General features: G+C 43.5%; 1 protein-coding gene across 1 annotated transcript in view; it reads left to right on the top strand.

Annotated features, from left to right (window-relative positions):
- ADAMTS2 (ADAM metallopeptidase with thrombospondin type 1 motif 2) overlaps window positions 1-14,331 on the top strand; it is a 175,074-nt gene that overhangs the window by 139,175 nt on the left and 21,568 nt on the right. Inside the window, exons 8-12 of the mRNA XM_039701755.1 lie at window positions 334-477; window positions 2,195-2,327; window positions 3,780-3,893; window positions 10,834-10,979; window positions 12,383-12,558. Of these exons, the coding sequence (XP_039557689.1) occupies window positions 334-477; window positions 2,195-2,327; window positions 3,780-3,893; window positions 10,834-10,979; window positions 12,383-12,558 (713 nt within the window). The remainder of the gene's footprint in view (window positions 1-333; window positions 478-2,194; window positions 2,328-3,779; window positions 3,894-10,833; window positions 10,980-12,382; window positions 12,559-14,331) is intronic.

The raw sequence follows: 14,331 nt of genomic DNA, 5'->3' as shown, positions 1-14,331 counted from the left end.
GTCTCAGTAATTCAGGAATGGGTTCACATTTAGCTGTAGCAATTCACAAATGTGCATGTGCACAAAGCCCACAAAAGGCATTTTTAGGTTTTTTTCTGAAAGTGGATTAGGCCAGTGACACCAAAGTACACTCCAGGGTCAATCCTTCCATGTGGGAGTTACTCCAGACCAGCTCTTTAGCTCCATCCTCACCACGTCCCCATGACTTTGCTCATGTGAACAAGGGCCAGGGGACTTCAGACCCTTGCTGGCACCAGCCCCTGGTGTCACGGGGAGGGGCAGCGCTCGGCGCCCACCCGCGACGTCACCGCTGTGTCTCTGTGTGCGGGGCAGTTTAGGGATGGAGCACGACGGCCAAGGGAACCGCTGTGGGGACGAGGTCCGGCTGGGCAGCATCATGGCCCCCCTGGTGCAGGCTGCCTTCCACCGCTTCCACTGGTCCCGCTGCAGCCAGCAGGAGCTGAACCGCTACCTCCAGTGAGTACTGCTGCGGAACGGTTCCGCGCCCTCGCTTTGATGTCAGCCCGTTCTAAGTTATTCTCATTTCCGTCTGTTTGTTTTCTGGACATTGAATATGTGTTTGCTGTCCTCTCAGGGATGATGGAAGGCACTGTTATGAGTGTCATTGCTAACTTTCCTCCCTCCCTACTCTAACCTCTAGCTGAGCGCTGCCTTGGCTTACCCAGCAGTGTTGTGTCTGTCTTGCCATTTGTTGCTTGTGATGCCTGTCAGTGACAAGATGGTGCTGCCTAGAGAGGAAAATCTGCCCTTTAAGTGCTCAGGGCTTTTCTTGACTTTAGTAGATACCTGAAGAGCACACATGGTTCCAGAACAAGTTCTTCAGTTGTTAATTTTTCTTTCAGTGCCTTAAATGCAAAAGCTGTTTAAACAGCTTCATCCATGCCCCTTGCCTTCCTTTTTGGACCTGACACTTCAGGCATTAGACTGGTGTGGAGCTCCCTAACCAATTGTGTTGTTTATGACCTTTATTTTTCTCCTTACAGAAAAACCCTCCCCTTATTATGTGCAAGTTGTACAAAAAATATCGGGAAACTACTACCATAACCAGCAAAACCTGAAAATGAGAGGGGGAAAAGTGCAGCAAAATACATGAAGTAAACATGAGTCAGCCCTTTTGTCAGTATTTTTATTATCATAGATATCTTGGGTGTGGCAATAAGGAATAAAAACATTGTGAGGGAAGTGTGATTGTTTCAATTAGCAAGATCCTCCAGAGCTTTAGCCATTAAATAAAAATCATCTGGCCTAGAGGGCTGCTTTATGTTCTTTTAAATGCAACTATTTATAAAATGTCTTATAACAAAGCAGAATGATGATTTCCTTTGAAGTAAATCTAACCTCAAAATTCTGCTTTGAGCTGCTGGTAACTTCAAGGCAACCTTAATGATTGCCAGGATAGGCTCATGTATGGTGTCCTCATGTCTGTTAAATAACTGGGAGACATTTCAGAGATCCTGTTGGCTGTGCTGGTGTTGTGAATCAACCAATTCTTACACTGCGTTAACCATTTCGTGGTACTGGCATCAGTCCTTTGTGCTGGCATGATTTGGTCAGATGTAATTCTCCAGGCTATCCTCACTCCTTAGGAGCAGAGGAGGAACTTCCACAGTGGGCACACAGAAAGGAAACTTAGTTTGAACTATGGATGGAGTTGGGAGCGATCAGAAGATGCAGAGAGAGGGAACAAACCTGAGTGAAGTCTGTAAATGAATCACTGCTTCTCAGGGAGGACACAGGGAAACTGTAAGCTCAGTGGTATTCTGGGCTGGTTACCCTGGCCTCTGCTTTCGAAACCTCATTTGAGAGACAGCTGCAGGCAGCAAGAAATTCCGCAAATGGAAAATTAATTAAACTTTCTTTTCTTCCTGGTCTCATGTGGGTTCTTCCTTTGATTCTTTTCACATAAGGGGCCTGGAGACTGATAGGAATTTACCTGCAAGCTAAATGGAAATTACAATGGAAGGGCTTCAAAAAAAAGATGTGTAGAATCCATTGAAGGTAGATACGACATGCTGAAGTGAATGTGAGTGTAATTGCAATATTAGCTGCTCTTCAGGACCAGGATCTGAGAAACTGTAGGCTCTATTTTGTTTGGAACAAAAAGCCAATGAAACCACAAACACTGTGCAAGCCTCACAGCCCCATCTGTTCCTGTCATTTCTGCCTGTTGCAGCTCCTACGATTGTCTGCGGGATGATCCCTTCGAACACGACTGGCCCTCCCTCCCACAGCTGCCAGGGATTCACTACTCCATGAATGAGCAGTGCCGCTTTGACTTCGGTCTGGGATACATGATGTGCACAGCTGTGAGTACTTAACTGCAGCTTCTGCTATTTCTCATCCAGGAGTGGTCTAAGTGTCTCTGAAATGTCCTTAAAAGGGACAGCGTAGTGAACCCCACAAGGAAAGATGTTGTGCCTTCTTATCTGTAAGCAAGGATTAACAACGGAATGTTGACATACATGTTATTTTAAATATTTCTTGGTTTTTGGTTTTTTTAACTGGAGTTACAGAAGTAATTATTGTGTAGTTTCATAAATATCTGTAGTTGTCAAGCAAACAAACTTGCTGTGTTATTGAGCCTCCTCTTGCTGGCAGCTGGTTATTTTGCTACAAAACTCCCACCCGGATGTGAAGGAGATGGATTTGCTGCCACGTCTCGTAGTGCTAGCACGGGGCAGCATGCTTTTATGATCCAATTTCATGGAAAGTGTGATGCATTTTGATACCTTGCAAGAGAAAATAGGCATCACAGGGAGTAAAGCAACCTGTAACAGATCTTGATGACACGGTTGGCTCTTGTGTATGAGCAAAACAAGAGGCAAAGTCTAAGTTTAAAGCAAGGCAAGATTAGTGCTATTCTCAGTGGACTGGCCTCAGAAAATGGAGTCCTCTGCAGCAGGGCTGTGTCTCCCACCTTCAGCTCCTCAATAGAACTAAATATTAAATGGAAAGAGATGTTTTCAGCTGCTGACAGCTGCTGACACGTAACATTTCTGCTTTCATTCCCATCTGCAGGAATATGTGTGCTGAGCAGTGTCCCTAGATAATGGATGAGAACCTTTACAGCATCAGCTGTAGTGTTGTGTCTTTACACAATTCCCTCTGATGCTGCCTTGGAAGAATGTCCCAGCCAAAGAGAGTCTTTTGTTACAGCCATCCTCCAGAGCCTGGGAGATGGAGGCTTTCTATTCTTCTTTGTCCAGAATACCCAAAAGCATGACCAGATATCATGATTTAGTATGTTTTGTGGTGGGTGGTTCCCATCCTCTCTTATGGAAGCCTTTGCATTGTAGGTAAACTGCTGATTTATTCACTGGGGACCTGATCTCAAATTTCCATCCCCCTAAGAAGGGGATTACAACAGTTGAGCTAAAGTCTGAGCAGCTCATTTCCATCTCCCACGGGTGCACAAGGATTTTTTGCTTTGTTTGCCAAATGAAGAAGCCCCATTTGGAGAAGCTGTAAGAAAAGGCAGCGTGTGTCTCACTGCCTGAGGAAGCTGGTTGGTCACTTGTGTAAAACTATTTTTGCTTGACTTTATTCCATCTCATGCAGATGGGATCTCACCTCAGAGTCATGATTCTGTAAGCTCAAATATTCAGTCCACAGACATCGCGGTGCTCCTGAGGGATCAGCACTAACAGCTGGCATTTTAAACCTGGAAAAGGAACCACCCCACCTGCAGCTTCTGTTGCAGTTTCCAGTGGGAGCTCTCTCAAAGCATCATCCACTCTGATTTTTTTTGTGTGTTCCAGTTCCGTACATTTGATCCCTGCAAGCAGCTGTGGTGTAGCCACCCCGAGAACCCCTATTTCTGCAAAACAAAGAAAGGGCCTCCGCTGGACGGGACCATGTGTGCACCAGGGAAGGTGAGAGTTGGTGTCCTGTGCCCCCACACGCCCGTGTGTGTTCACGTGTGTTTGTGTGCAGCTGGGGATGCTCCCCTCAAAATCAAGAAGAACAAGAGAAGAACCTGTCTGGAGTACCTGAGGTTTGCTAAGATGTGGGGCAAACTCCTGAGTGCAAGTGAAGTGCTGAGCATTAGCTCAGCTGGTTGGAGCATGGTGCTAATACACATGGGTTTGATTCCTGTAGGGGCCATTCACTCAAGAGTTGAGCTTGATGATCCTTGTGGGCTCCATCCAACTCAGAATATTCTGTGATTCTGAGCAGTGTGAGGGGAGGACATGGGGTGAGGGCTGACATGTCCTGCATGGCCACTCTGGGACCATTAAACCCCATCCTCAGGCAGGTCCTGGCAGCATCTGCCCCAGGCAAGTCTCTGTGGCAAAGCCAAAAATGGGGAAATTTCCACTCTCCTACGTTCTTTTGAGGTCAGGGTGTTGTGCTTGGACCAGCAATGTTGCCCTGGTGCTGCCTGGCCTCCCCTTGCAGAGAGCAGTGGGAGCTGGAGAAACAGCCAAGCCACGGCCGCTGGAGCTTCCCAGAGGGAAAGGGGGGATGTGGGAGCTGAGTGCCAGCTGGACAGAACCCACACGACAGCACTGAGGGGCTGTGAGCAGAGAAGGGCAGGTCTGTGGAGGTGGATTTGCAGGTTTGATGGGAGCCCAGGGAGGTACGAGGGGTGGTGTGGGGTGGCAAAGGCTCAGAGAGCTCTGGCCGCGCAGCCACCGCGCTGGAGCTGCTCCCAGCCCCATCATCCTCCGTGGAGATCACCCTCTGCTCACTGTGGGCCTGAACTCCAGCTCCTTTGAAGTCTGATGAAAAAAATCTGGCTTCCCTGGGCTTTGGATGCAGTGACTGAGGGGGAGAGGAAGATGTCGCTACTTGGAAAGGTTTTTTTACAACCCAGTGTATGACATCATTTATGCAATAAATGAACCATATTAGCAGCTGCTGTTATGGTTTGAAAAGTCTTTTTTATGAAAAAGTTATGTTAAATGAATTCCCCAGCAAGTCACGCTCTATTCAAACCACTCCCTTCTGGTTTTCTCTTATTTAAGTCATTCCTGTTACAAAAGCTTTGTTTCTTGTTAAAAAAAAAATTAAAAAATTTTGGTTACAATCCAAAATTTTAGACAATTTATTTGGATACACTTTTCTTTATCTTGATTTTTATATTAAAAATATTCATGACCCCCAACTGAAAAAAAAAGGTTATATTCCATTTTGTTGCATCACCATCTTCCCTGTGCTATTCATTCATATTAGTATTTGAACAGAAACGAGGAGAAAAAAGGAATTTGTAACCCTACAGTTAAGGATCTGTCAGTGCTTCCATTATAAACAGTTTGTCAGGATATTATGCAACTCAGCTGTAAAAATTTTCTTTGGACTGGAACTTGGGATCCAAGGCTTCAGCAAGCTGTGCAGACAGCCAGGCTTTTGAGCTCTGCAGAGATGCAAGAGAGTATGTGCACATTCTGAAGTTTCAGTAGATGATAGGACTCTGACTGTTTTATTCTCAAGGGAGCTGTCCCAGTTTTTTGATAAATAAACTTGCTGCCACCTTCCAGAAGAAGCTGAGAAAATGATGTAAAATGAAAACGATTTTATTAGATAAGACTCAGCAGTCTGAACTAAATGGTTTGGGTTTTTTAAAGTAGTGTGAGTTCTGGAGGTTATATAGCTGACTTTATGTATCTGAACTCAGCATTTGACCAGTGTATTTATTAGATGTTGGTGTTTTTAATACAGGTACATCAGATCAATGCTTTTACGTCTGTTCCTTTCATTTTCATCCCTGCCCTTGATTTTGCCTTCCCCTGTTCACTCACCTCACCAACTGGGACAATAATAGAGGCTCTTGCCTGAATGCAATAAAATGCATTTATTGCCCAAAGCTGGGACTCAGTTGCTGTGGGGCAGCTTCCTTTCAGGTACATCTCCCAGGATACCTCATCCGCACTTAAGAAAAATGGAAAATAATTTCAAACATGATCTCCTATTTTCTTTGGAATCATGCCAGAAAAGAAAAGTACAGAAACATAAGCAATTAAAAATGTTGATTGAGAAAGATTCATTTGTTTCCCACTTTAGAGACTTGCAGTTGTCATGATTTCATACCACTAATTCCCAGGGCCTATTTTAAGCTCAAACCAATCACAACACTGCTGATGTGTCACAGAAACATCCTGGCTCTGCTGCAGCTGAGGGGACAGGATGCCAGAAATTAAAGTGGTGCTGGGGAGGTGAAGGCGGCGCGTGGTGTGGGGGTGTTCTCACCTAGGGATGGTGTTCACATAACTGATAACTGACCCCAAATCCAGCAAGATGCCATGGAGGAGAATCCAGTCCAGCTGCCTCCTTCCTAACTGATGGCCAAGGGGCAAGGACAGCCATGTGGGAGACGTGAAATCTGGAGCATAATTTTGGCAGGCAGGATGGGAAGGGGCCTGGTCTGCCCAGGCTGTGTCCTGGACCCAGACACGACCCTTTGAAAGGGAAGATGAGGCTTTCTAATGCTGTCTGTGTGTGTCCATGTATGTGTACAGATAAGTATATATATTTATGTAAATGTCTGTAAGCTCTTCTGTGCCTGTGGTCCTTTGAATTAAATTGCCCAAAGAGTGAGGTTCTGCCATTTTGAAAACTTCTTAATAAGTCTTCTTGTGCAAATGAAGATACTGAGCAACCATTATGTTAAGTGGCAGCAAACTAATAATTTGTTTAAGATTTAAAGATAATTTGTTTAAGGTTTAAAGATAAAAAAAACCCATATTCTCCTGGACCTTCCCAGTCAGAAAAGAAAACTACTATTTTGACAGAATCCTAAAGGAAATGGAATAATTTATCTTGATTTTTTTAAAACCAGATTGAGTTTTCAACAGCAAGAGGGAAGTTTCTATCAGTTTTGTGAGGCTTTGATGACACAGCAATGGTCACATTACCTTCCATGAAATAACTCCGGTGTGTAAAGTTAAGCACTTGGAAGTTCAGAGTCTTACTGTGCAGTCACAGACACTCCATAAATTGCTATAGTAAACCATGCAGACAAGACATAACCGTGCAAAGCTTAACTCTGCCCGGCATTCTGTAGATTGAAAGAAAACATATGCTGTCAGCTGATAATTTATTTACTTGTATACAATTCTGTCAGCTCTACCATTAGCCTCGGGCTTCTGAATCCAGGCAAAGTTCAGAAATCTATCATCAGTTTTTGTTATTCCATTTTTTAAAAATATTACTCTTCTGGGGAGACATTTATGTCGCCTGAAGTAGCTAACTGCTCTCCACAGGGTAGAAATAAAACCCAGAGTCAGTCACGCAGGGAGATCACATGTTTGAGTCCATCTGCTTGCTGCAGTGACTAACATCAAGGTTTGCAGCACCTGAGCCTCCTTTTCTTCCTTTTCCTGGAGAGAGGTTAAGAGCCTGGTAGCTGCCCCTGCTAACCAAGCTGATGTTGCTCTTGGGTTTGGCTTCTGTGCCAAGGATCCAGCACAAGCCTAGCAAGTCTTCTCTTTGCTTGCACTGTGCTAATGAGATGATCTGAGTAAAACTTGGAATGGTTTTTTATTCTGTCAGGAAAGTAAGGGAATGATTAAATATTGAAATAAATAGATATTTTTGAGAAGAAAGATGGACCAAGAAAAGAGGGTTCTGAAAACACTAATGTGTACTCAAAGCAATCCAGTTAATTTCCCACTGAGAAAGCTGACCTCAGCTTCTCTTGGAGACAGGAGACAGATGGGTGAGTGTGTGCTGTGTTAGTCACCACAGAAACGGGAATACTTGCTTCTCCACTGAAGAAACTTTTACTGCCTCAGAGTAGTCCTCAATGTTGGAACTTTCAGTTCATTCCTTGCAACTAATTATTTCAAACAGATGGAGCAGAGCAGGCCAGGCTGTGTGAGACAGGGAAGGCAAATAAATCAGTAACCCCCTGCTGATGGGACAGTGAGGAGAACTGAGCACCCCCAGCCTTGGTGCTGTAGGAGTACGTTGGTAGATAATGGAGCATCAAGTGAGGAGATCAGAGAGGTGCCCACTGCTGCCCAATATAAAATAGTTACAGATACTCACAGAAGATCTTCAAGTCTTTTCTTGGAAAATTGACTTGCAGATGTGTTAAGCCCACAGGAACACACTGGCTCTTTTTTTGGCATCCACAGCAGTTGTTTCAAAGAACTGCTGAAAACAGCAGTGGAATGTTTTACTGCAAGAAATTTAAGCTCCCTCTCCTGGAAATTGCACTTGTTTTGGACTGCCCTGTTTGCCAGAAAAATAGGCGAGACTGCAAGAAGTCATCTTCAACTAAGAAAACAATTTGCATTTACCCATTTTTTTCTCATTTAAAAAAATTGCTTTAATATGATTTATTCTTTAAGTGAAACCCCCTGTTTATGAAGGGAATAGTGCTTGAAATTGGCTATTTTCCACCTCATTATGTAGTTAATGTAGTAGCAATAGGAAGGGTTGGCTTTAACTTCCTTTATTACACTGGAGATTGCTCTGTCTCTGGTTTTACCTTCTCATGCATTTTCTTGTGTGGATCTGCACAGAGTAAGATTCATTAGTGAATCATTTTGTTTCTGTAGGCTCCATTCTTTTAATCCACAAAAAAAAGGCAGAGCTGGGGATGACTCATTTTACACAAATACCTCTCTCCTAACAGCTCTGCCTGAGCTTCCCAACAATCAGCATCTGACCAGCTTCTGCTGCTCTTCTCTTTACACAGCAAAGTCAATAACACTATTCCATGTTTGCCTTCCAGTTCAGGGACCAGTCTCAGTGTCAGAGAGGGGGTTTATTGAGGTTGTTGTAAACCTGCATCCTGCTATTCCTGACTAAAACAGGGAAAAGAGGCTGGGAAACACAGTGCCATCACGTCTCTCCCTCTCCTCCATGAGCCCAAGCACTGGATTCTGGATCATCACACAATGAACGTAGGCTAAATGGCTCCTGAAATGGATTTGGTCAGTGCTGTGGAACTTACACCTGAGAGATGCAGCAGCCTGATAAAAGGATGTGTGAGCAAGCACAGATCAGGAGCTGTCACTTCACATCTTCTTCCAAGCCCAGCTGAAATGTCTATTGACAAGCTGAGATGTTGCCAGCTTCCCCCACGTTACTGAATGGTCCCCTGGCAGCGCAGGGCCCCAGGACTCAAACTGTTTGTTCAAACAAACCTCCTAAAGCCATAAGTAAACAGTCCCTAAAGGGTACAGCCCTGAGCTTCTAAACCAAAAAAAGCAAAGGACATATTAGCATTTTGCATTTCTTTCATGCCTTGCTGAATTATCTCTTGTTCTGTCAAACATCTAAGAAAAATCTGCCCATTACAGCTCTGGAGCTGGATTGGTATAATTGGTATAATTGGCTTTGTGGTAACTCATCTATTTCAATAGGTTTTGACTTTGAATATCTGAAGTCATGGGAAAGAAAAAAATAGTTGAAACCTAATTTTTACTCTCTCTTCTGCTCCTTGTCCAAGTAAATCAGCCCCAAAATAAATTGCATGAATAAGGAGCCAGTCACTGAGCAGATTAGTGAACCAGTAAGCTGTGCCTTGTCACCATTTTCTGATGATTCTCTCTCGAAATTCAGCATTATTAATGATTATCCTTCACTTTTAGATTTGCCTTCCAGATCACTAATCGCTCCATGCTCAAGAACGCTCTCCTGTTATATATCTTCTGATTTTGTTTTTGCTGGCAGCATGCATTTAGCCATATGCTTGTCTTGTGCAGCCTGCCAAATTCCTGCGTTCCAGGGCTTGTTAAGCTGTGTAAAATGTTGTTGTTGACTTGAATGTTAAGGAAAGTAAGTGACTGATTTCACTTGTTGTTGCAGCCATCTGTGCTCCTGAGCCAGAGCTCTCATCCCAGCAGTAACCGTTAACGCAGACAAACTGTGACAGTCTCCTGCAAAGTCGTTTGTTTGCTGGAATATATTTTCCAGCACCCACACTTCATCAGTAGACTTTTATGAAAGCAAAAATAGTACTGAAAGGGGCCAGAATCTTGTGATCCTTGAGAAGAATTCTTTGTGACTTCAGCTGAGAAAAAATTCCATGATTAGGGACTGGAGAAATTGGTGAAAAGGCATTGACAGGTTTCTTTAACAGGAGATGACAGTAGAGATGATCAGTACTGGAGCTATGAAGGCTCTTAAAGAAATAAAATAAATCCCTTAATAGTTTGGAGAATGTAGCAAATTCTGTGTTTTAACTGCTGTAGAATGACTGTAATAAAAAGCAGATAAAGGAGAAAGTGTGGGAGGGTGTGATGAACTGTGCAGCTGTGGGACTGTCCAGGGCTGTCCCTAAGGAATGCCTCCTGTTTTTTTGATCAGGCTTACCATGAGGTCTCCAGGGAGACACTGCAAAAGTTTTTAATGAATAGCATTAATGTCTACAATGGGAGCGTGCTTTAATTCCATGACACTTTGCTGATTGCATTTATTACAGGAATATGTGTGTGGATTTGGGAGTGGCTGGGCAGGATGATGCTGTGGCCAGAGCTCCTGACAGTGCTGCCTGGAGAGGCTGCAGGCAGTAGTGGAGGCAGGATGTTACTGTTAGCCTCCAAGATCTGGGATTCTGCCATTTTCCTTCCTTTCCCTGCTGCAGACAGGTGATGAGGAAATGTAACACAGAACAGTTTAACAAACTTGGTAGACTTGAAACCTGCATGCACAGATGTATGTACTTACAAATGTAAGGTTGTAAAATCTTAGTGAGTTTGGGATCATGGGCACAATCTGACAGCACAACCCTCTACTTTCTACTGGAGAGGTGAAAAAAATCCAGAACTTGTGCTGAAAATTAAAATGTGTGGTGCAACAGCTTCTCATCTGATGTAAGTTAATCATCTAATCATTCTGACATCTGATTCTGTCTTTCAGCATTGCTTTAAAGGTCACTGCATCTGGCTCACACCAGACATCCTGAAGCAGGATGGACACTGGGGGGCATGGAGCAAGTTTGGCTCTTGTTCCCGCACGTGTGGCACCGGCGTGAAGTACAGGACCCGGCAGTGTGACAACCCACAGTAAGTGACACCCCACTGGTGTGGGTTCCACTGATGTGCAGAGGCTGCACGGGGAGCATCCTCAGTGCATGGCCAGAGCAGCAGTGCAGCAAAGGATGCTGAGTGGTGCTTGTTAAATCTGACACATAGCATAAGTTGTCAGAAATTCTACTTTTGGCGCCCTTAGCAAGTCATGAATCATCTTTATTTCTCAGTTTAGCCATCCATTAAAATGGTTATGCAGTTACAAGGGCTAATACAGTGATGTGCAAAGCATAAGTAAAAGTTTAGGATCCTATATATCTCGTTTTAAAATGTGAGTATGAAATAATAGCAGTGATTTACTGGATTTTTTTAAACCTTTTAAAAAGTTTTCTTTAATCCACTTTTTAGGATATTTCAACAAAAAGGACTTAAAATATTTTCAAACTGTTTTTATTCCAAGTTGGAACAAAGCTCCTGAGATCAGAACTTTCCCCAGAGTTAATTTTAGGAATTTTGAATTGTCTTGCTTTAATAACTTACATATGGGTCATCTAGATAATGCAGAATGATTCCATTTCAGTAACAGTGGAAGCAAAGTATAGTTAATAAAGATTGGTATATACATATGATAGGAAATGTGTAATTATTGCTATCTTAGTGTGGTATCATAAAATGTCAAGATCCTAACAGCAAGGACTAAAACAATTGTTGGAATGAAATTATTTTAACAGAGAGTATTTTTAACATTGAATTTCTTGGTTTGTTGATAAAGCAATTGAACTTGGCTATTAAAAATAATTTTATAATTGATTTGTTTTTTAAAAAATTCAGTTTTATGAAGTAGCATTTTCCAATGGAAATTGTTCTGTTAAGAAAACATTTGCCAGTTCTCTTTTCAACCTTTATTACTTTGGCAACAGAGAAGTGACCTTTATAATTGTGGGCACAGCTTTAGTTGTAAAACCTATTTGCATGTAGGGAAAGCCTAATGTGCTATTGAAAACATTTTCTGTGTTTCCTGGAAGAGGATGAAAACCCAGCTCCAGTCCTGAGCTCTGCATTGCCAGATCTGCCAGGGATCTGGTGCACATCTGCCTGGGGGCACACACTGGGCTGGGCTGTTCTGCCTTTGCTGCATTAGGGGTGAATGTGAATGAGTTCTGCTGTGCTTTCCTTTCCTGGCTACACCAAGAAAACAGCTTTTCTTGCATTCATCAAGTAGTTTAAACCTCTACTTGCAGAAGTTGCTTTTTAACAGCTAAATAGTGACAGCAGGTTTTGAAAGGAAATATGTGTTTTACGGATCAGAAATGCAGCCCTGGGTTCATCAAGTGCCTACTGACAGGACTGGGAAACAAATGTCTCCTCGAAAGATTTAACAGACACTTGATTAATGAAATAGTAGCAAAACTAACCATGGGTTTCTCTGCCTGTCTCAGTCCTGCCAACGGAGGCCGCACGTGTGTGGGGCCGAGCTATGAATTCCAGCTGTGCAACACCCAGGACTGTCCCAAGGACTTTGAGGACTTCAGAGAGGAGCAGTGCCGGCAGTGGGACCCCTACTTTGAGTACCAGAACACCAAACACCACTGGCTCCCCTATGAACATGTTGATGGTGAGCAGCCCCTTTCCTGTCAAAACTGAGTTGCAAATATGAATAAAAATTATATAGGGAGGGGTAAAACTTCTTCCCAGGAAATTATGCCTCCTAAATCTGTTAGGAGGTGTTTGAAGGGATCAGTGAGTATGAGTGACTCAATTTATACAATGCACTTGGATTTTCAAAAATCTTCAGACACTGCTCCCCAATGCCAGCTGTTAAATGGATTCACCATGGGATAAAAGGGAATGGTTTTGCATGGGAGGACGTCCCACTCTGAGAGCTGCAAAGGACCTTGTGACACGAAGTGACACAAGAAGGCAAAGGAAGTTTGGTGTTAATGAATGCCAGTACTGGATCTGGGGGTAAAAACTGGTGTGTGTGTATGGATGGTGGGCTCTGAAGAGCAAGGCTGGGAATAGCTTTCAGAAAAGATCAGTTCAGTGACTGTGAAGGGACAGATGGAGAGCACTGACTTGCCCCTGTGTACCTGCACGTTGTGCCTGCACTTTAAATACTCAGCCCATCTCACTGCTGTCCAGGCTGCTAAAAAACCCACAGCTGAACTCAGGCCAGAATAAAGCAAACACAAATAATGACTTCTGGATGAGGAGAGTTTGGATAAACCAGGACTTTTCACCCTGGAAAAGCAAGGATTTAGATTAAAAAGATAGAGTTACAGAGTTGTGAGTAGCCCAAAGAGACTGAACGTGGAATGATTATTGAGTTTCTCATGACACGAGCCTGGGAAAATCAAATAAAATTATCAGGTGGCAGATTTAAAACAAATAAGAGGAAAGGCTTAGTACAAAGCATCTAATTATCTTGAAATTCACTGCCACAGAAGATTGCTGATACCGGAAAGTTTTAGAAATTATTTCTAAAAATTCTTGACAGTTCTACAGTCCATTAAGAGCCATTAAACACCAGGTTCCAGTAATGATTTTGGAAGTCCCCAAGCTGCACTGTAGGAGGAACCATGAGAATATTCTGAGAAAAGTTTCCAGTTTGTTGCTGTGTCTTCCTCCAAATGCTGCTGGCACTGTTGGAGGCAGCTGTTGGGTTGGATGGGTGCTGGCTCTCAAACCAGCAAGGTTGACAGAGATCACCTCCCAGAACAAAAATGTTCCTGTTCCTGTTAATGCCTCAGCTTAACTGTCAGTGCAAGTGCAGCTGGTTGGTTTGGGCCGTGTCTGCTCTTGCCAGAAAACACACTGAGCTGTTTTTCCAAACAAAGAGGCAGAGGGCAATGAGTCTCAGCTTGTTGAATGAGCAGTGCGAGCTGCTCACTGGTTAAAACCCTAACACCTTACTTGAATGACAAATTCTTGAGGGCAGGGTTGGCCTGGCAAGGGGCAGGTTCTGAGCACCCAGCCCATCCTCAGCCCAGCTGCCATTGCTGGGAGGGGAAGGGTCACTTTGGGTGAATCATTTTGCATTCCAATGAGAGGATACTCTGCCAGGAAGTAATAGCAAATTCCTTATAATTAATTTGCCTGACTTTCTTCCCAAACAGTTCTCATTCTTATCATGCCATCTTGGTCAGTCTGTCAGTCTGGGATTTTCAAAGGCACAGACACAGCCTCACAGCTTAATTTCATGAAATAGCTTTGCTGGCACAGGGTGAAGGGATGAATGCTGTGGCCTGCAGGACCTTTGCTTATGCTTTAGCCTTTGGAGCAGTCTGCTGCAAAGACCAGTGAAACAAATCAGATTTTTTTCAATTAAATTCAGTGGGTTTTGGGTCAGAAAGCAGCTCCTTGATGTCTGAGCACTGATCCCTGGGCA

The sequence above is a fragment of the Passer montanus genome, unplaced genomic scaffold (assembly GCF_014805655.1).
Source record: "Passer montanus isolate IOZ18808 unplaced genomic scaffold, ASM1480565v1 scaffold15, whole genome shotgun sequence".
NCBI lineage: Eukaryota > Metazoa > Chordata > Aves > Passeriformes > Passeridae > Passer > Passer montanus.
Note: the sequence above shows the minus strand (reverse complement) of the source record. Positions and strands in the feature narration are given on the sequence as shown.